Genomic DNA, 21,325 nt, shown 5'->3' with positions numbered 1-21,325 from the left:
TACCTAAAAGTCAAATAAAGCTAGTTTAATCACTATATAAACCACGCAGATTTATATATTCCTAAATATAATTAGCCACATAAAGACCCTTTTCTTTAAGATAAACTTATCCAAGTTCACTATGCCGCTTCATTGAAGCGCAGTATGGTTTGTCACTGAAACGTGTCGACAGCGCACTCTGGTGGTCAAAATGGCGACATACGTTTATTTCGAACGTTTATACGTTTATTTGAATCTGTAACGATATTATGCGATATTAGAAACTTTACAATTTGTTGTACGAAAGCAAAAAATGCTAATGTGATCGTATTCCAATATTATTTTTTTCTTTTATTTTCCACCAACACGCGGATGACTTTTATTTTGAAATATGGTCCAGCGGCGCTTTTAAATGTTCCTTTATCAACGCTTCCTTGTTTCTGTTACTAGTACTACAGCGTCAACAAAAGCAAACGAATGCAGCACTGCTAGTCAGTTGTTGTTGTTTTAAACAAGTCTCATATAAAGTAAGTCATATGCTTTTATTAATAATATTAAACTTGTGCTGACCATTGTGCATTGAACGATTAGCAAGAATGCTAGCACGAATCTGATATCGTCGCTTTAATGCCAACAAATAAATGTTTGTCCCAAGTTCTCAGGTTCTGTGTGTTTCCAATGTTTAAGTGAAGTTTTATAATGATTTCAGCAGTTAACGATAACTAAAAATTATGTATGTTTTGTCCAGCAGTGTATTATTTGTCTGCAAAATGTCTTTAGTGCGGATGAACCGTCATTTGTATGGTCCGGGTAGAAGACCAGTGCGAACTAAGAAGGTGTCTGCACCCAAGAAAGAATGGGTGGTAAGAAACAGACTTATACATAATCTAAGTTCCTTTTTTTTTTTTTAGCAAAACTGTCTACATTTTCCTGTCTATGTTTTCTTTTAGAGCACAGTCAATGATCTTTCAGTGCATAAAGCCACACCAGAGGAACTAGTAAGTAGTTTGATTAAAACAAGTTTGTGAATTTGTAAGTGTTCTTATGCATTTAATAATAAAACTGTTAATCGTCTTTCTCAGGCCAGACGTCGTGAGATGCACAGGTCTCAGAACAGGGTAGTGGCACAGTGGGAATTAAGAGAAAAGGCATCATCACGCAGGAGAAAGAAGAATCAACCCCCCAGCCCAGCAGGACTTGATAAAGCCCGACATAACATCATCAGAGAGGTTTGTTCATTTAAACCAGTCTGATTTGTCTATACCAACATTTTTAGCTTATTTAAAAGATGATCACAGAAAAGCACTCATTTACTGAGAATGAATCTATGTATTTATATTATATTTATTTATATAAGGTATTTTCTGATCAATGCCAGTTGCGGGATGTTATTGAACGGTCAGACAGAGCTTTGGCTGTAGTGAAAGACCTGTTTGGTGATGCACCCCATCGGCGCACAGGTAGTCCATGCTTGTGCAACAGAGATGTTTTTGTTGTTATAGTAGTATGTATATGCACACTCAAATTGTTGTATTATAGGGTTTCCCACCATTACCATAGCACCTGACTGTGACTCCGATTCTGAGCTTCCTGTTCATCAAAGACCGGATCCTCCAACACAACTGTCATTGCTCAGCCAGTCTATGATGGATCAACAGGTGCTGCCTTGCTTTATATCTGCATTAAAATATATGTTCTCCCAAAAATAAGTTTTTTTACTTATCCTTATGTCATTCCGAGCGCATTGGCAAAAAGCCTCTATTAAATGAATGATACATAAAAAAATCCCCCTAAATAATGTAGAGACTTTAATGTAGAGAACATTCAGTGAAAATGTAACCTTGATATCTTTAATATTGACTGAGTAAGGTCATGTCAATGAGTGAAATCAAACTTTGCTCCTAATCTCATTATTAGATTGAGATTTACGCTTGGATTTCACAGGCAGGGTCACATATATTTGTTATATTTCTTTAAGTTGGCTGAAAGCAGACAAGCACTCCTGAATCATATTAAAGAAGACATTTTAATACCACTCTCTATGGACCAGTGACATGTCAGGATGTGTAAGGCGAAGACATGGCTCAATATGCTTTGCTTTTCTAGGCTTTAAATGAATTGGAGGAATATGAAGAGGAATATGATGATGAAGAAGTCCAGGATACCTCAGTACACCGCAGTTATGCAGCTGAAATGCGCAGGTATGAAGTAATGCCCATTTATCTCTGGCAAACCTGTGTCAATTCAATTTGCTGTGACTCGTGTCATCAACTAGCTGTTCAAGTTTATGTAAATGTTTTTTCAGGAAGAGAAATAAATGTAGGTTTAAGTCTTTCCCACGTGGCTCAGAAAATCTGGAGCCGAAGCTACCAAAGACAAGACATCCAGAAGACCAGGCTGGTAGGATGCTCACACTATTTACACCAGATTACATGTGATGTCATAATCTGTATCATGTTGTGGTCTTGATTTTTTTTTAACATCTGTATTTCTTTTGCCCAGCCCTTAATGCAACAATGGCTGTAAAACGGATAAAATCCAGGCAGAACCAACCTGATTTAAACCAGTCTACATTTTCGGTTAACCAGGTTTTAAACCCTGAGTCTGCTTCCTCAAAATCAGGTGAGGCTTTGCTGACAGAATCAACAAATAATGCTTGTACACATTTGGTAGCTGGTTATGAGTTTTATATGAATACAGGATACTTAGTCCTAAAGTCAGGGTTCCCACAGGTCATGGAATTTCTGGAATATCATGGAATTTAAAAGGTCTTTTTGTCCAAGTCATGGAATTTACATTTATTAAAATGATTTCAAGTGAGGCTACAGTTTAAAAGTCCGTTTATTGGCACTGTTTATTCATTTCATGCATTTAAGCTTAATTTTTATAAACTTATGATGTACATTACATTTTCCATGCTCACGGCATCCCGGACATAGGTAATGGAAATTCCGAGAATATTTTTTTATCAGGATATTTGACCCTTGACTTCGAGTGGGAACCCTTTTAAGTAAAATGAACAGTACTACATAATGTTAAGGGAAGTGATGTGAAGGCTGAGTATGGTAACCTATACTTAGACTTTGTCCTCTATATTTAAACCATTGAAGGTGCAGTGTGTAAATTTTAGCAGCATCTAGTGGCGAGGTTGTGAATTGCAACCCAAGGCTCAGTCCACTGCTCACCTCTTGCTTTTGAAACACATAGAGAAGCTACGTACAAACGCAATAGGAGCATATAAGATAAATGCATTGTAGTAAATAACTACAATGTAAACATAAAATCTTATTATAGACATTGTTAGCTATCATTACGTAAATTATAGTAACAATCTTGTTTTTCAGGTCCTAAGGTTAGATTGACCAGTAGAGGGCACACTGGAAATCCCACTAGTCTGAATGGCACAAAATTGAGTTCTTTGGCAGGGAACCAGTCTAGTCTGGAGCTTCTGCAGAGTATGCTAGAGCAAGTAGAGACTGAGCTGGACTCTCTAGAACCCCAGAACCCTCGAAACTCTGAAGCTGAACCTCATCAGGGGAAACAGGGCCTGACCGGCTTCTCTGTGGCTTTAGTATCTACGCTTGGGCGTCTGGCAAGTCATATCAGAAAAGTGAGTTAGTCGGGTTATTCTTTCCAAATAATTTGGGTGATTTAGTGTAAAGTAAATGTAGTTTTTATAGTCTGTCAAATGAGGTCTATATTATAATGCATTGTTACATAAAACACAGAAAGAGGAGGAGTTTCAAAAGGAGGCAGAGGAGAGAAGAAAGCTTGAGGAGGTTGTGAAGGAACAGAGGGCTTTGATTGATGCCCTCACTGTGGAGTCACTCACAATCAGAGAGGAGACCGCTACCCTACAGGTGAGCCAGGACTTTATTCAGTCTCAGGCAATATTATAGTTAATGGATTATTATTGATAATGTTTATATATATGTCACCTCCATATAGGCAAGGCTTCAGCAGCAGGTATCTAAACTGGAGCAGCGTCTGGATGCTGTAGTCCTGGTTATGGGAGAACCAGATTCTGCAACTAAGATCTTGGACAACACAGCTCAAAGTAAGTATTGCTAACTCTGTATTTAAAAATATCAAAGTTACAACTGTGTTGAAGAGTCCCTACCGGTTTATATGATTTCATGATTTTTATATGCTTGAAAATCTTAGGAGATAATAAAGATGGGTACGTTGTGTTTTGTAGCAGGCAGGTATGAAGAGTCTGGATGTATTGAAAAAGATCAACGTGCAAAGCAACAGGACACCATCACTACAGCCGTTTTACTCTCTCCTCCTCGGCAACGAGATGGTCTGCCCCCTGCAGGTCAGTCTAAAGTGATAATTCATCCAAATATCAAAATGACCCCATGATTTACTCACCCTCAAGCAATCTGAGATACACATCTCCATCTTTTTCAGACAACATATTTGGAGTTATTTTATAATTGTAGAAAACAGGGATCAGGGAACCACTTCTGACCTTATACCCCCCCCCCCCCCAAAAAGTGCATTCATCCTTCACAGAGGTAGTTCACACGGCTCCAATGGGTTAATAAAGGTATTTTGCAGGTAATCGATGCGATTTGGTTTTAAAAAAATGCATATTTCAAACTTGATAAATTTTAATAACTAGCTTCCGGTAACAATGCCATCTTGGACTTACGTAATTCACGAGAGAGTTTTAGCATAGTGAGGAGGCACTTTTTTGGGGTTTAGAGTCAAAAGTTGTTCCCTGATTTCTGTTTTCTACCGTTATCCATCTGTTTCTTGACATAAATGTGGTCGCCGCCATCTCTGAGCTTTCCGGTTTATGACTTCTGGTGAGCCACTAAAGCTAATGGTAGTCTATTGCGAAGGACACTAGTGGCCATTTTGACTGGCTATTTAATGTTTATTATGAAATCCAGGAAGACCGACATAATTTGTGCAGTTAGGGGTTGACATAATAGCTAGTACAAACGCAGTAAATCATTTGTTTTAACCATAATCCATGCACAAGAGCTGAATGTGTATGTGGCACACATGCACGCATGATCTGTATTTACAAATCCATGCAGTAAAACCTTTCCTAGAAACTGCCAGTAAACAATAATTACAATAATTATTTAAAAACAACTAATATTATGCTGAAAAAAAAAATGCTGATTTAGCGAATTTATTTATTCTCCTACTATATAATATTACAAAAATGCGATTACAGTACAGAATATATACAACATAATCTGCTTAGTTAATGTTTATAATAGTTCGTAATGGTTTGAGCGTTTTAAATGAAAAAGCAAATTCTTTAAAAAGTAAGCAAATAATTTCATAAGCTCATGTCTCCACTTGCGTAAGAAGCGATGTAATAATATTTTCATAAAACAAAAACAATACTCAGTACGTGTAGTAGTTTAATATGTTTATTATGGTTTGTTCAAATAACTTACAATGTGTTGAATGAGAAAGATACTGCTGACTGTGTCGGACCGCGTGAAGCTTGACGTGTCGCCATAAACTAGTCCAGTAAAAATTGCAGTTTAAAAAAACCTCACAACAGAGGGGCAGTTGTGACATTTTAAACCAGCCTCTGAAAAGTTAAAAACATGAAGTCTTTGTAAAATCCATGTACAAACACTTGACTGGCTTTCCCATTGTAAAGATACTGGTATGTCTCTGTGCTTTTATATTTGCGGATTGAAGACCCGTCACCTCCAATCAACAACACCAAATGATTGAATATTTTCATACATCAAGCCACTTCTTAATTTCATCCTCACACTGGTTCATACATGGCAGGTGTGGTAAATATTAACTTTTGAAATCATGTTTTATGCGTGCTCCCACTACACTGGTTTCTACCGGCTAGCTATTGAACCGGAAGTCTCGGACAGAAAAGAAAATATGTCACATCACTTACTTCCGCATTTGAGAAAAAGGTGGATAAGCTTAGAAAAGCATGGACATTCACTAAAATAACTCCAAATATGTCCATAATATTTCAGATGAACACGTGTATCTCGGATTGCTTAAGGGTGAGTAAACCATGGGGTGATTTTGACATTTGGCTGGAGTATCCCTTTATATAAAACGTGTACCAATATGATAGGAAAGTTTAACAGATTCTGTGTACTTTTTTATCAGCCCTCAAACATTAAATCATTTTTTTAACTGTGTTTTTAGTTTTTATGGTCTTTGTTTGAAGCCATTGTCCCCACAAATACAAATGTTGCCAAAAAATAGCTGAATCCGAATGACTCAGCATGAACAAGAGCATGATTCACTGATATCTTGCTTAATTCCCCCAGTGTTTCATCCACGTTCGCTCATATCCCCGCTGACTTACAGTGGCGTCTGCAATGCAGCAGGAAGTCAAAGTTCACTTGAGGACTTGGACATCCCCTGCTCTCCTTCCTCCTTTGCCAGCTTGCCACGCCCCACTTCGCTTCTGGACTATTTTTCCCAGGATGCCATGATAGGAGAGATGGTAGGCTTGACACGTCACAATGCAGATATTCGGGCCCAGCTGGATCAAAGCCGCCCATCTCCAACTGGAGCTTCAGTATCGAGAGTCCAGAGTGCGCATCTGACCACAACAAGTTCTCTAGTTAGACAAGAATCACCCTGTACAGAGCAACCACTTAGACAGCAGGTAAAATGTGAGGGGGGGGGCAATCTGTAAAGCTTGAAATGAACCCACTTGGATGTGGCAGTTTTGTAACTTACGCATGCATTTTGTTTAGGCTGTTTGTGTACAGAGATCTTCAACGACAGAGATTGAACAGAAACTGCAGGAGTTGAACCGACAAAGCGCAGAAGCTCGAGCTAAACTACTAGAGCTCATTGAGCAACAGAAACCGAGCTCGTCCCTCAGAGTTTCACCTGCAATTTCTCCAGTACCACCTCATTCCATCAGCACTCATACAGGTGCGTGTGACCCCGTTTACATCTTCTGCAGTATTAAGATCTGCTTGGGTAATATGATCATATATGGTCAGGTGAGACAAATGCTGGCATTTCCTATGACTTGTCCATTTTAAGAAAGGGTTTGGATTTTCTGACTACATAAATAATTGACTATGTCAGTAGTTTTTCCATTGAGTTTAGTAACACTTCAGAGTGGGAGGGATAATAGGCGTGTTGTTATATTTGCGCTGCCTACTGCTGTGACATCATACAAGTGAGAGCGTTGTTGTACATTCCTATACATTCATTTATTTCTCAGTCTGCCACAAAATTAAAATTGACCACCACAAATAGATGTTTGCACATCGGGTTTATCACTACCTCAGTCTCACATTACAGTTTCTGTACAAACACCCGTGGCATCAGTCGACGCGATCCACTGAGTCTCATTTTTGTTGCATTTAAACATATATGTGGATGTGTGCGTCGCGAATGTGGTGCCACAAACTGCATGTCTGGAAAAAACCTGTTATGATGTTCCTAATTCTCAATCTGTGAATGTTTTTCATCGCTAAAAGGGAGTTTGGGAACTTACAGCAAAGCACAGGTGACAACAGGTTTACTCGAGACAGCGCAAGCTAGCATTAAGGTAAAGCTAATCTTTAACATTACAGCGATGATGCTGGTAGTGACGATTCTCTTAGACCACTCAGCGATCTACAGTGTTTTTGAGTCTTGTTTTGGTATCAGCTCGGGTCGCTTGTAACCCCGACCGAGGTGGTACTAAAAAAAGTATCTGGTACTATGGACTGCACCCAGTGGAAAAGCCCCCAAAAATTAGCTAAACCAAACCGTGGAGTATTATGCAATGGAAAAGCGCCACAAGTGGACCCCCTGAAGACTTTACTGTGGACTGAGCCATTGGTTGCTTGCAATTCAGTCTCACCACTAGATGGCGCTAAAAATCTTTACAGTGTACCTTTAAGTACATCAAATTAAAACTTTTGCGTCAGGACAGAGTATATTTACACTACAAATCAAACTCGCTTCATGGTTTTTGTGGTCGGATCACTAAATGTTTTAAACCCCATATTTTTGTGATTTACAGTCCTCTGCATAAAATCATTCTACATAATGGAAAGAACATTTTGTGAAAATATAACCTTAGTTGATATCTCTAATATTAAGATTGAAATCAATATGAAATCAAACTTTAATGCTCTTAATCTTATTAAAAATTGAGAGACTTCAGCCTTGATTTCAAAGATAGGATCACATGTTGACTGATAAATGTTTTTCAGCTGTTAAAGGGTTAACTGCAGAACCATTTCTGACACGTCCTGAGAGGAACCATTCTCCACAGTCCACTGGAAGCAGCAGAACGTGAGTTATTGGAATAGAGTAGACAGTTCGGTTCTGCTCTGCCACCGTAATACTAAAGCATCCATAAGGTGTTTTTATAATTCTCCGATATCTTTTCAAATCAACCTAACACAAATGTTTTTCTTTTTCCCAGGTCAGCTGAAAGAGTTTCACCGCAAAGTTTAGACAGCGTGGAAATCCAGAGCATTCAGAATCAGGTCCGTAATTCCACATTCATCGTCTTATTGTTACACACACACATCTTTATTTGTCTAAACTAAATACATTCATAGGAAACGATGACAGAATTTCTCTTTCATTTCTGACAGATGGGCAAGGTGAAAAGAGAAGGCTGGTTTGCGTTGTCTGCTCATGTCAAATAACTTGAGTTCAGCAAAAGGACAAGTTACAGAAAATGTTACATTTACAATCACTTTAGCATCCCCATTTAAATGTTTTAGGTCTCCTTCACAGCATATATGGCTCATGTTTTTTAACATCAGAAGTATGAGGGTCCCTAGTGTGTGTTTGTTAATCTCATTTTGTTCACAAATGCATGAGAATAGGGTTGGGTTAGAGAATAAACAATCAGGACTGTGTTGTGATGGTTATATATTTAATATTATTAGTAATATTAATCTTGTTTGGAGAAATAACATTCACTCAGAGATGTTTTTCAGACGTGCTAAATGAAGTATAAGGATTACATGACTCAAAATATCATTGTGCATGTAAACACACTGACTGACTGAAACACACTGTAATGTATTGTTTCTTTGTTTTAGGAAGTTCACAATGCCGCAATAAATTTTAGATAATGAAATACTTTATTGTGTTGGCATAATTTTTTTGATCAACAACCCACAATGTGACACATTGGTGCTTAAAAATATCAGAAGTGTTGTACACATTTGATTTTCAGTTCATAATACCGCTGCAAAAATAAGTATTTAAAAATGCAATACTATTTCATTTTGTTGATAGTAGTTTAAGTCTTTGTTCAAATTTACGGTATGAAAAAGTTTTGTACTTGCCAAATCTCTTTACATCTGACATCCTTTATTTTTACAATTTTATCACTAAATAATCTTGCTGTGTAACCAATACATTTTTAGTACAAATATGCCATGTAACTTCTCAATTAATATAAAATCTATGAAACTGCATGTGGGTCAGTGACAAAAAATGGTTTGGCAAGATAAGAAATTCTAAATTCTTAAAAAAACATGTTTTAAAAGCATGCATCGGGTTTATTTTAATGCACAATGTATTGTATTTATGTTAATTTTATGCAATAAAAAAAATTACATTTGCACAATTTTTATGAATGTTAAGACTGAATGGACCTGAAAGTGTCAAATGGTGTAACCTCCAAATGCACCAAAGAATGAGAAATATCAAATATTTTATCCACCTTGATGCCATGTAAGCGTAATAATAAAAAAAGGGGATAATTGCAAAAATGTCAATGTGGTGTAACCGGTTTGCGTCAATTGGTGTAACTATTTTTTTTTAAATGAAAATTCAAATATATTCCTAAAAAATGTGGAATAAAAACGCATTAAAATTTACATTTAGAAATAACTAATAAAATTATATTTTATTAGTTATTTCTAAATGTAAACTTTAATGCGTTTTTGTAATATTTGTCCTGACATATGCTGAAAACAGCTCTGTTTCCTAAATAATCTTTGACAAATGATGTAAAAATGTATGTAAAAAAAATCATATTACACTAAACTAGATGCTTATATTTTATTCCACATTTTTTATGAATATATTTATATTTTCATTTAAAAAAAATACTAGTTACACCAATTGACACAGAGCGGTTACACCACATTGACATTTTTGCAATTATCCTCCAAATATTCTTTCAAAATGAAATAAAATGTAATACATTTTAAACTTGGTCCTCAAAAAAGACAATGTATGAAAGTAATCTGCAAATTTATTTTGAAATTTTAACCCTTTTACATTTAATTGAATCATACGGACACAAAATAATTAATGTCACATCATTGACCCATGTATAAGTTTCATGAAGTACAGCACATCAAACTCCTATTCTCTATTGTGTTCCATTCACTATGTTTGAAATGTCACAACCAATCCCCAAAACACTTTCAATTTACCTCACAGTCCCTATGAGACTCCGCCCACAACCTTTCACTCTTGTATATGAATTTGACCTCGCATTCTAATCCAGAAGTCTTGACTTTAAAGCAGCAGCCTTCATCTCTGATCTGAGCATTGTGTCTTTGAGCCAAAGTCTGTAGCGCATTCCACCCACCCGTTTCCTCCTCTCTGATCCATACTTTTCCTCCGGCCTCGGCCAGAACGTTCCCACTAACCCATTGATTCTCAAGCATCCCCTCTGCATTAAGCATAGGCACACACATGCAGCGTGGAAAGTCCACATTGAAGCATCCTTTCACCTCTTCATAGCACTGGCAGTGCAATCGAACCAGAAATGAAGTGGGTTCTGATGTTCTAAAATGTAGGACCTCCTCCACTCCGCTGTCGATGGCGACGGGCCCGTGAACGTTTCTGACCGACAACAGCTTTGCAGGCCCGAGTATCCGTACCGATTCCAGAACAAACTGGAAGTTGTGGTGGTCTCCTATTAGCAAGTAGCTTTCCAATTCTGAAAGAGTGTCCTGGTGGAGCCTCATTAGAGATCCCAGGCCCAAATGTGCAGGGTTAAACTCTAACACGGACAGCAAACGATGGTGAACTCCCGCATCGAAGGCCTCCGAGCTAAAAGCAGGATCTGCTAAGACGAATCGCACGTGTTGAGTGACAACAGAAAGGGGTGCGTTCAACAAGTCGGTGTTTTTTTTCTTTGGCCGCACCGCTTCCAGTAAACGCGCAATGCGAACACACACTTCTTTGTATTGTTTAGCTAGAGGTGTTAAGTTCTGATCTGATGAGGATGGAGCCATGCTGCTCAATGCTTTACGGATGACCCGTGACGATACACCCTGAAAAAAGGTGACCCTGTGTAGCCTGCTGGGTTTGCAGGAAAACAACCCCTCAACTGAAGGGGACAGCTGGAGACCTTCCTTGCGTGGATGTAGGTCCCTTAGCACCTGAGCGAGTACTCTCATGCTCTGCAGGAGACTCTCAGCATCACCGTCTGTCCAACACTGCTCCATCTCCTGCAGCAAAGTGGCCTCCACCCTTCCACTGGCTCTCAGCTGTTCAATCATAACCAGTAGGCCTCCGCTGGGTTTTGCTTCTGGTTTTTCCAAAACCACTGCCATGCAGTCCCATACCAGAAAGCTGAAGATGGCCCACATGGTTCGCTGGTCCGTGCAGTCCCCAGGTTGTAGGTGGTCCCATGTTTGTAAATAGTCCTGATCGTGCAGGTGGTCCCAGCCATGCTGGTGACTGTGTGTTCCACTGCGCAGCACAGTCTCAGCCTTTTGTAGTAACTTCAACAGCAGATACCCCCTCTCAGACAGCTGGACCGCTACATATGAAAACCAGGTACAGTTTAATGTTTTTAACAGAATTACGTGGAACATACATATTTTTAAAGCTTTTAAGTGATCATCATTAATCCAGAGAAGGACTTTTAATGTTGGTGGATGAAGGTAGGCAGAAGCAGTTAGGCAGAGCTTTTAAGCATGGAAGCAACATAAGGTAGGGCAACCCTACAACGGTCAGTGGCAGCCATGTTGAAATCACATGACTTAACCAAATCTCAATAATAGATACTTATGGTAGGTATTAAAATAACAATTTCTGTAATGTGACTGCTAGTCAAAACGGTTACTAATAAACATCAGTATAAAATCTAAAACCACTATGATCACCCAGTTAACTATAAATGTAAACATGTTTGAGTGCCATTAAGTATTTTAAAGTCCCACTGTGGGGAAAATCATGTTTTGTTGTTTATATACTCAGCAAATACCATTGCTGAGTATTTTCTCCATAAAAATGGAGACAGACTCATTCCCGCAGTTTAAAATTGCCTTGGTTTCCAACGTCACAAACATGTAACCAATTATATCAACACATTTAAACACGATATAAGTTATAGATATTATGTATGGATACCGCATTGCCCGTTAACATCAGCGCTTAGGGGCTGGACACACCAAAACTTTTACACGCGGCTGAAAACGCCTGGACAACGCTGAATGCCAGCTGTTTTTCAGCTGAGTGCCAGCTTTCTTCAGCTAAGCGCTTTGGTAGCTCTGATACGTCAGCTGTGAGACGGTTGGTTGCTGTGATACTTGTCCCGCCCCACCTCCACTGTGATTGGACGGCCGCGTGAGAACTGACATTGACGTGCGGAGCTTTTCATCCAAAGTTGAACATTTTTCAACCCTCGGTGCTCAGTGCGGAAAAACCGCTGGGCGCCGGTTTTCAGCGCGGAAGAAAACCGCTAGCTGCTGGTTTATTTGAAAAACGCAGAGCTTCCATTGGAAACAATTGAAAACATGCGCCGGCCGCGGGCGTAAAAGTTTTGGTGTACACAACCCCTTATGCATTTTGTGATACCAAACTTAGCGGTTATGCGTCTGAATGAAACTGATGAATGTAGCATCTATTTACTTATATATCTATGGTCTGAGGTGGTGGAAAAGAGTGAAGGGGGGATTAATTTGCATTTTCATAGATCCGATTATACTAAATAAGACAAGAGTGTAATTGGTTATATAAAAAACTTTTATATATGCTATTATTATGCTCAAAGATGTGTTTTAACTAGGGATAGACTGATAAATCAGCCGACGATGCCTGAAAATGCTTCTCAGTGAATCACGGTAAAATGCCGCTACATCCAAAAGCCAGAGGGCACTCTCGCGCATAAACTTAATATGGGCTGCAAAAGAAGAACCATTTACACACGCATCTCCAAGAAATGGCTTAGGCATATATTTATATTGCTGTTCTTCAATCCTTTTCAGGTAGTTTATGATAATAAAGAATATGTATAATGAGTATGTTTAACGATTGTTGCTCAAATGCATGTTATAAACGACTCAAACTGACAGTGATTTCAGATCGATAAGGACTTAATAATCAAAACCGTTATCGGACAGGTATTATTAGTGTATATCGACATTTGTTGTCCCATCCCTAGTTTTAACTAATAAAACTCTTGACTACAGGGAGACTTTAACTGATTTCCCGTTAGCCATTTCTTAAAAAGTTGCCCGCCAGCATTTTTGTGATTTTCACAAAAGTTAAAAAAAAATTCTTCTAAAAGTATATTTACATACAAATATATCAAATGAAAGAACAGACCATCTGCTTTCAAGCAAACAAACAAAACAGGGAAAAACCGTTTCATCCTATCTCTATTTTTTCCTCTGCTTATAAACTCTTAAAGATGTTTTTTTTCTTTAAAAATACAAATTTATAGCAAAAAGCTGAAATAATTGCATTTTTGTGTAGAAATTTTGTTAGAGATCACATTCAGAACGATTATCAAAACGTATATAGAGTTTAAAATTAGTAAATAACTTTTTGGCTTCAGTTTTTTCATAAATTGGGTAATCTAGTGGATAAACGCGGTATTGCAGATTAACATAAAAATTCTTCAGAAACACATTTTTTTATACAAATGCTTTTTTTCTTAATTGACAAAATAACTCTTCAATTGCGGGGAAAGAGTTAATAGATTAAACAGGATCTGAGGTTGAAGATTGATCTCTTTGTTTTGGACTAACATCACTTACACTGAGGATTGAGGTCTGCCACTCTGCTCAGCATCCTTTCTGAATCCTGCGTCTTCTCCACATAAAGGGAAACCAAAGCCTCCAGCTGGGCCTGGTCTTCAATGCAGACACCTTCGAGAAGACACTCTCTGACTGTCCGACGCGGCAAGCCCACAAACACACCCAGCTCACAGACATTAAACCGAATCTCATCTCCAGCGCTCATGCCCAGCTGAGCCATGATCTGCTGCAGACCTTCTGATGATAGTGAGACAAGTTTAAGATGTAGCAGGTGTTCAATAACAGTTGAGTAAGCTCATAGCATAAAATATGAAATTGATCCTATGCTTACAGATGGTGAATGCCTTTAATATATTAGTAGTTGTTTATTGTTTATTCAACAAAATTGTATTCTGTATAAAGGACAATATGTATAGGTTAGAGTGGCCATTCGTGCCAGTTCCGCCGGACACGTCCCGAACACGTTTTCAGGTTCGTTCTCCGGAAGTCGCGTTGGTCGACCGCATGCGTCATCAAGGTTCTCATATTTTAGTTAAAATACATTAGAAAATTAAGATTCATTTCTTTTAAGACATACAATCAATGTAGTTTCATTCTTACCTTGAAATGTAACGGTTGCTTGTCTGAAATTAAACCCGAAATATTAAACCTTGATGACGTATGCGGTCGACCAACGCGACTTCCGGAGAAGGAACCCCGAAAACATGTTCGGGACGTGTCCGGCGGAACTGGCACGAATGGCCACCCTAGTATAGGTGCTGTAGTTATAATTTAGGTTTTGGGCCTTGCTGAGACCATGCTACAGACTCAAGGTAATACATAGATATATACACTAGATGTCGCTAGTTCTAAGCATGCGTCAAAACCGCCGCCATCTTGGAACAGGGTCTTGTCATAGGAAGTAGCTAGGTAAAGCTGCTATCTTCGCCTGTACTTTCGAATTCATGGACGATGCTGGACTTTTGTGCTGCGTATGGATGTAAGGGCTACTAGCACTATGCATTATAGTTAGAAAAAGTAGATTTTCATAATATCAAAACTTAAATTTTTTTCTGGACTCTGGACTGTTAAAAACGAACCAAAATAAAATTGCATTCATGATGATTTATGGTGATTTTATTTCCGTTACACCATTGCCTACAATGACGCTGATGCGGGGTTCCCCTGTTTTAAGATGGCGGCTCTATTTTATGCATTCAATCCAATGACCTGCCGTAGCCAAGGCGACATCTAGTGTACATATCTATGAAGGTAGTATTAGCATAAATAAAAAGCATACAGTATATTCTAGCTTTGAAATGTGAATCACCTGAGAGACCCCTCGGGTGAGCGGTTGTTTCCTCCACAGCCATCGGTAGACTGCAGCCCCCCTCCTCTTTTTTAATGGACATACATGAAAGGTCTGGAACTAAAAATGTAAGAGAATTTTAACAACAGGTGATTGAGGCATCACAATAATTTTGGCAGAAGCTTTTATACAAAGCAACTTACAGTGCATTACAACGTATACATTTTATTAGTATGTTTGTATCCTGGGATTGAACCATTGACTTTTTGTACTAATTTAACAGGCTACCAGTTAAGTTACAGGAACACATGTAAATACGCTTTTTGTTGATGTATGGTTTGTTAGGGTAGGGCAATATTTGGCCGAGATATTGCCAACTATTTGAAAATCTGGAATCTGAGGATGCAAAAAATCTAAATATTGAGAAAAACACTTTGAAGTTGTCTTTAACACCACATATTACAAATGATAAATATATTTTTATATATATTTACGGTAGGAAATTTACAAAATATCTTTATGGAACATGATCTTTAAATAATATCCAGAATTATGTGGATCATTGACCATAAAATTTATATAATACAATAATGATTTTTGGCATAAAAGAAAAATCATTAAATTCGACCCATACAATGTATTTTTGGCTTTGCTACAAATATACCCGGCCTACTTATGACTGGTTTTGTGGTCCAGGTTCACATATTTTATCCATCAATGAGCTCATCAATGTCATGCGTGTGATCTTCTGTATCACATAGTGCCGCCTACCATTGAGTTCCTCAGCTAGTTGCTCATCCTCATCATGTAGGGCTGTGTAAAAGCTCTTGCAAGCCTTTTCTCCTTTCTTCAGGCAGATGGACAGTAGGGTTTGTGCTTGCTGGGTTGGAATGGGTACCGCTTGGACTTTCTCAAATTCCAGCTGAGTCAGAATTTCTTTAGAGAAGAGATCATAGGAGATGGGCAGAACCGAACAACCCAGGCGTGAACATAGAACGCTGAAGTGGGCCTGTAAATGAGATTCTGCAAAGAGAAACAATATTGTTATTACTGTTAGTGACATTTATCATTGATATGCTAAAAAAAGGTAATTTTACATGTTTAAACTTAAGTCCTACCTGTTGGACCTTGCTGAATACTTGGCAACGTGGAAATGTCTAATATTTAAAGACAACAACAAGTTTTCAGTATCACATCATTCTACCGCTTTTGTATATGTTTTCATACAGTAGGTAATATGATATTGTATACCTTCTTCTGAAGACAGCCAAGATCGCAAGCGCGGGTAATTTTTTTTGCAGCTCCTCAGGCACTCCATGAAGCTTGAGGCGCTGCTCTCATCCATCTGAGCATCAACGATTTCTAGAAGTTTTCGGGCTTTTTTAGTTGGCGTCGGTTCAGCATTAATCTCATAACAGTCTTCTGTAGTAAGCAAGCCTACAGAAATAGCGCGGTCTAGCAGAGGACCCAGTTGATAAAGGGCCTCCACCAGAAGCTGCCTTGAAGACAGGAGACGAGCCTTTACCATTTGGTTGCTCTCTGCTCCTAAAGATACAAAATAACAGGGTGGAGGGGAAAATGGGGTAAGTTGTACGTACATTCCATAATGATGCTTATACACTCACCTAAAGGATTATTAGGAACACCTGTTCAATTTCCCATTAATGCAATAGTGTAATGATTTAGGGGATGTTTTCTTGGCACACTTTAGGCCCCTTAGTGCCAATTGAGCATCATTTAAATGCCACGGCCTACCTGAGCATTGATTCTGACCATATCCATCCCTTTATGACCACCATGTACCTATCCTCTGATGGCTACTTCCAGCACGATAATGCACCATGTCACAAAGCTCGAATCATTTTAACCCTTATATTATGTTCCGGGTCAATTTGACCCGTTTTGATTTTTAAGCTGTCGGATAAACCAGTTAACCTGTGATTTTATTCTTGAAATTTTCTGACTTTTTCTCATTTATGGCCATGAACATGCATGCAAAGTTTAGACATGCTGATATTTTTTGAAGTGTACCAAAATCATTTTGTAACGATTTTGGGGTTTGCGGGTCAATTTGACCCGCATTTTGTTTTGCTCCAAAGCAACTGCATAGACCTAAATTAAATATATATATTTTAGTGTTTGTTGTTATATTGGTGTTTTACTATCCTGAAATGGGGGTAAAAATGCTTCTCCTCACTATTTTGAGTACTGAAAAAGACTTTTACAGACACAGATGGTAAAAGTGAGCTATAATTTCTCTTTACAGTGTATATGAAATACTACTTAAGTTTCAGTTTTCCTCCAGAAATTTTGTCACTTTTTCTCATTTAGGGCCATGAACATGCATGCAAAGTTAGGATACACTGATGTGTTTTGAAGTGTTTTTTTTAGCACAAATAATGATTTTTGGTACGATTTTGATGTTCACGGGTCAATTTGACCCATATTTGTTTGTTCCAAGGCAACTGTATAGACACAAATTAAATACATTTATTGTGTATATTTTGGTGTTTTACTACCCTGGAAAGGGAAAAGTGAGCGTTTCCTCACTATTTTCAGTACTGATAAAGACTTCCTCAGACACAGAAAAGTAAATGTGAACTATCATTTCTATTTTCAATGTATATGAAATACTATGTAAAGCAGATGAATTCAGACCCACAGTAAATCCAGAGGTGAATACAGGTGATGCCAGCTGTGCCCCACAAAACATGACACCAAAATAAGCATCATTTGTGTAAAATGCAAGAGGTCAGAAAGCACATGCTTGATGTGTGCACATCATGTAAACAGTGATTTCTTGAATTTGTACAATGAGCCTCAAGAACAAAAGATGAGCCTGTTTTGAAAAATAGAAACTTAATTTCATTTCACAGCAATATTAAATTGTTCATTTAGGATGTCTTAAACATAGGTATGTTAAAAAAAACATGTTGAATTAAAATTTAAAATGTTAAATGTTGCAACAGTTTTTGTGCAACATTTGTTAAAACAAACATATTAAAAATTGTGGTTAAATGCATTTTTTTAAATCTTACTTTTTAATTTTAAGTGTTTATAATGTGTGACAAAGACTGATACTAAAATGGTTTTGTTCATACCTAATCCCTACTTGTTTTTCATAATGTGATATTTAAGGAATTGCATTGAATCCAATGCGGGTCAATTTGACCCGCTCCATCAAAATCGTCACAAAAATCGAACACAATACAAGGGTTAAATTGGTTTCTTAAACATTACAATGAGTTCACTGTACTAAAATGGCCCCCACAGTCACCAGAACTCAACCCAATAGAGCAACGGGAGCTTCGTGCCCTGAATGTGCATCCCACAAATGTCCATCAACCGCAAGATGCTATCCTATCAATATGGGCCAACATTTCTAAAGAATGCTTTCAGCACCTTGTTGCATCAATGCCACGAAAAATTAAGGCAGTTCTGAAGGTGAAAGGGGGTCAAACTCAGTATTAGTATGGTGTTCCTAATAATCCTTTAGGTGAGGGTATGTTATAATTTATATCATATGTATGGTTAGCCGTGACACTTGGAAGAAAAAAAAACATATATTAAGATCATGTAATCTTTCCTATACGTGAAAAAAATACGGTAGTATACTTAAGTATTTACTTTGTAAACAATATACTGTAGATATTATAATATATTGTTACTATCCTTGGTAATGTATACTGCAGTATTTTATAGTATTAACTAATTAACTGTAGTAAAATATAGTAGCCTATACTACAGATAAGTATAGTGTATGGTAACTAAAAAAGTATACTTTTATATTTATAAGGTAATGTTAAAAAAAAACTACTAGGAATTTTACTACAGTTATCTATAGTACATACTAAAGTATACTACAGTATTGTTTCATGTAGTTTACATCATACATTATGTCAACTACTGTAACCTTAAGGGACTTTTATTGGAATATTCTCTTACGTAACGTTATATTACTTACGTAAATCACGAACTCTCTCAGGTGAGAATGCCATCACAATATTATATTGACATGATTTAGGGTAAACTTCAAAATATGACATGCTGTTCATTCAAAAGTTGCATCGCAGAGCTGTTCACGTTTCACTTTTGTAATCCATGTCCATTCAACTGATAGAAAACTCGCACGCGGAGACCGTAACGTTAGACGCCGATCGACGTTGACAAATCGTTACTAATAGTATGCTCAACACGAGTTTAATGCAGCTCTATGTCATAACTTATTTACTCATAGTGCTTCGATTAGTTCGTCGAAATGTTCCCGGAAGTAGTGAGGCACCCGAAAACTCCAAGTATGAGTCAACAATGTTTTTACATTCGTAATTTAACAACAATACTTACAAAAATACGAACCAAACTTGTGTAAACATACACATTTTAAAGTTGGAAATAAAATTAAAATAATTTTAATACGATTATTTGAAACTTATGATTTGGGGGAATTCTCGAATTCTGGGCGTGTTAAGTGCATCGAGCCCTGCAGGTGGAGCTAAGGTTAGAGAGATGCACGTGACGTCACCTTCGACGAAAGTGACTGCGGTTACGCCCACTGAGTGGCAAAAGACAGAGCGGCAGCATGATTTGTGTACAGTGTAAAATCAGCGAAACACGGGGAAAACGCGTCTAAATGGGGAAAAAGCTGTTGTGCGATAGACTACTAACAGGTTAACACGAATTCGGAGCTAACGTTTTACAGACTGCAAGAAACACCGAAAGGAGAAGTAAATGAATCGTCCATGCCAACGTTGACAAGTTGCAAGGGTCACTATCAAGTGCAACTAAATTTGATTTTTACTGGTAATTGTCAGTTATACTGACCTTTTCGCGGCCGCCGCTAAAACAGACAGCGATTTTGTTGAATGTTTTGCCACTCAAAGGAGAAGTAAATCAGTTGCAGCCATATGTCAGGTGTGTAACATTTTGGGATAAAAAATACACGAAATACACATAAATGAATACTCTTATTCTGTGTAATTGCAAAGTTTTGTCAGTGAGCCTTAATTAAAAACATCCATTATGATGAGTCAGTTTTACAAAGGTGTTTGTGTTAGGCATATACATGTCAGGAAAGGCAATATCTGGCCATATGCCAATGTCCACTACTGGTTGTTAGGCAAGTTGTTAGGGACGCATACCCTAATAATTCCCCATTATGACGTCATATAGAACGTTCACTTAAGCGTGGTTAGAATTGGATTCTTCTGTCATTCTGTGGTAAGTATCAGAACAGTAAAGGTGCAGAAAACAGGTGTTGCGAGGCACTCGTGTAAGTTATGTGCTTTAATTATTGTAATCATTTCATCTTAATTATTTGACTTAATTTTTTAACTAAATGTTAGACACAATATAAATAGTTTTTAACCTAATTTAGCTCCTCAACAAAAATATTTTTGCTGTGCAGTGGGCTGGGAAAAAAGCGCCAATATGTGTCGGATAATGTGTAACGGAATCCAGGGGTTTTTAAAAGCTGTGTACTGTGTAAAACCTACTTATCCCTACTGAAAAGTCCAGCAAAGATCAGCATAAGCTGGTAGCTGGTTTTAGCTGGTTTGGGGTGGCAGTAGCTGGTCTAAGCTGGTCCTCCCAGCCTGACCAGCAAAGTCCAGTTAGACCAGCTTAAAAAGTGACCAAAACATAGCTAGACCAGCTTGCTACACCAGCAATACTGTATTGGCAATACCAGCTAAAACCAAGCTGGGAGACCAGCTAAAATCAGCTCACCAGCTTATGCTGGAGCTGGATTTTCAGTAGGGATGATCTTTGACCGTTTTTGTGAAAATACAAGGGGGCGCTGCTAGTCGGAATCCAGACAGATAGCTGGTTGCAGACACTAATTATTTACATGTTGTCAATGTTAAGTGAATTGTGATTAAAAAAATCATGTATTTTCATAGACAGGTCCTTGTTCGATTTGTGGCTACACTTGTCTCTTGAGGTGTCTCGCCTCATCCCATCCTTTCACACGAAGAGAAACACGACGACCCAAAGACGTCACGTAAGTTGTAATTACTGTGAATATATTTGTGAATTAACACATAACTTTAGTTATTAATCATGTCCGTAGCCAGTTAACGTTATACGGCTACCGAGGTCTGGACCTCGTTAAATGTATCAT

At 37.9% G+C, this 21,325-nt stretch overlaps 2 protein-coding genes across 7 annotated transcripts; one reads left to right on the top strand and one right to left on the bottom strand.

Moving 5' to 3' along the window:
* The first annotated feature begins 376 nt into the window (after nucleotides 1–376).
* Nucleotides 377–9,758, top strand: spice1 (spindle and centriole associated protein 1). 5 transcript variants are annotated; one of them, XM_065258179.2, is made up of 18 exons: nucleotides 377–506; nucleotides 731–842; nucleotides 930–977; nucleotides 1,062–1,208; nucleotides 1,337–1,439; nucleotides 1,519–1,637; nucleotides 2,086–2,180; nucleotides 2,285–2,379; nucleotides 2,482–2,601; nucleotides 3,324–3,589; nucleotides 3,708–3,839; nucleotides 3,928–4,036; nucleotides 4,178–4,297; nucleotides 6,261–6,604; nucleotides 6,696–6,879; nucleotides 8,160–8,241; nucleotides 8,375–8,438; nucleotides 8,550–9,758. In XM_065258179.2, the coding sequence occupies exons 2-18, from the start codon at nucleotides 750–752 to the stop codon at nucleotides 8,601–8,603; spliced, it is 2,175 nt and encodes a 724-aa protein (XP_065114251.1). In that variant the 5' UTR covers nucleotides 377–506; nucleotides 731–749; the 3' UTR covers nucleotides 8,604–9,758. The 5 variants fall into 5 exon arrangements, 4 of the variants coding, with proteins under 4 accessions (XP_065114251.1, XP_065114252.1, XP_065114254.1 ...); XM_065258180.2 differs by having other exon boundaries at nucleotides 385–506; nucleotides 760–842; XR_010529156.2 differs by lacking the exon at nucleotides 8,550–9,758 and adding an exon at nucleotides 7,437–7,507 and having other exon boundaries at nucleotides 386–506; nucleotides 728–842; nucleotides 8,375–8,443.
* A 260-nt stretch (nucleotides 9,759–10,018) lies between these two features.
* Nucleotides 10,019–19,950, bottom strand: LOC135740123 (uncharacterized). 2 transcript variants are annotated; one of them, XM_065258177.2, is made up of 7 exons: nucleotides 19,172–19,950; nucleotides 16,459–16,752; nucleotides 16,326–16,364; nucleotides 15,979–16,230; nucleotides 15,229–15,327; nucleotides 13,920–14,153; nucleotides 10,019–11,695 (listed from the first exon to the last, which is right to left on the bottom strand). In XM_065258177.2, exons 1-7 carry the CDS (start codon nucleotides 19,260–19,262, stop codon nucleotides 10,347–10,349), a joined length of 2,358 nt encoding a protein of 785 aa, XP_065114249.1. In that variant the 5' UTR covers nucleotides 19,263–19,950; the 3' UTR covers nucleotides 10,019–10,346. The 2 variants fall into 2 exon arrangements, with proteins under 2 accessions (XP_065114249.1, XP_065114248.1); XM_065258176.2 differs by having other exon boundaries at nucleotides 13,920–14,156; nucleotides 19,172–19,949.
* Nucleotides 19,951–21,325: the final 1,375 nt, after the last annotated feature.

Source organism: Paramisgurnus dabryanus, chromosome 22, assembly GCF_030506205.2.
Source record: "Paramisgurnus dabryanus chromosome 22, PD_genome_1.1, whole genome shotgun sequence".
NCBI classification, from domain to species: Eukaryota; Metazoa; Chordata; class Actinopteri; order Cypriniformes; family Cobitidae; genus Paramisgurnus; species Paramisgurnus dabryanus.
This window is presented reverse-complemented; position numbering and strand designations above follow the sequence as displayed.

What these genes read in the sequence shown, in the direction of transcription:
- spice1 (XM_065258179.2), top strand. Translation starts at nt 750, where the DNA reads ATGTCTTTAGTGCGGATGAACCGTCATTTGTATGGTCCGGGTAGAAGA. An exon ending in CACCCAAGAAAGAATGGGTG is followed by an intron (nt 843 to 929) that starts GTAAGAAACAGA and finishes GTTTTCTTTTAG; the next exon opens with AGCACAGTCAATGATCTTTC. An exon ending in ACATCCAGAAGACCAGGCTG is followed by an intron (nt 2,380 to 2,481) that starts GTAGGATGCTCA and finishes TCTTTTGCCCAG; the next exon opens with CCCTTAATGCAACAATGGCT.
- LOC135740123 (XM_065258176.2), bottom strand. Translation starts at nt 19,262, where the DNA reads ATGAACAGCATGTCATATTTTGAAGTTTACCCTAAATCATGTCAATAT. An exon ending in TTGGCTGTCTTCAGAAGAAG is followed by an intron (nt 16,365 to 16,458) that starts GTATACAATATC and finishes TTTAAATATTAG; the next exon opens with ACATTTCCACGTTGCCAAGT. An exon ending in GGCAGACCTCAATCCTCAGT is followed by an intron (nt 11,696 to 13,919) that starts GTAAGTGATGTT and finishes TTTCATATGTAG; the next exon opens with CGGTCCAGCTGTCTGAGAGG.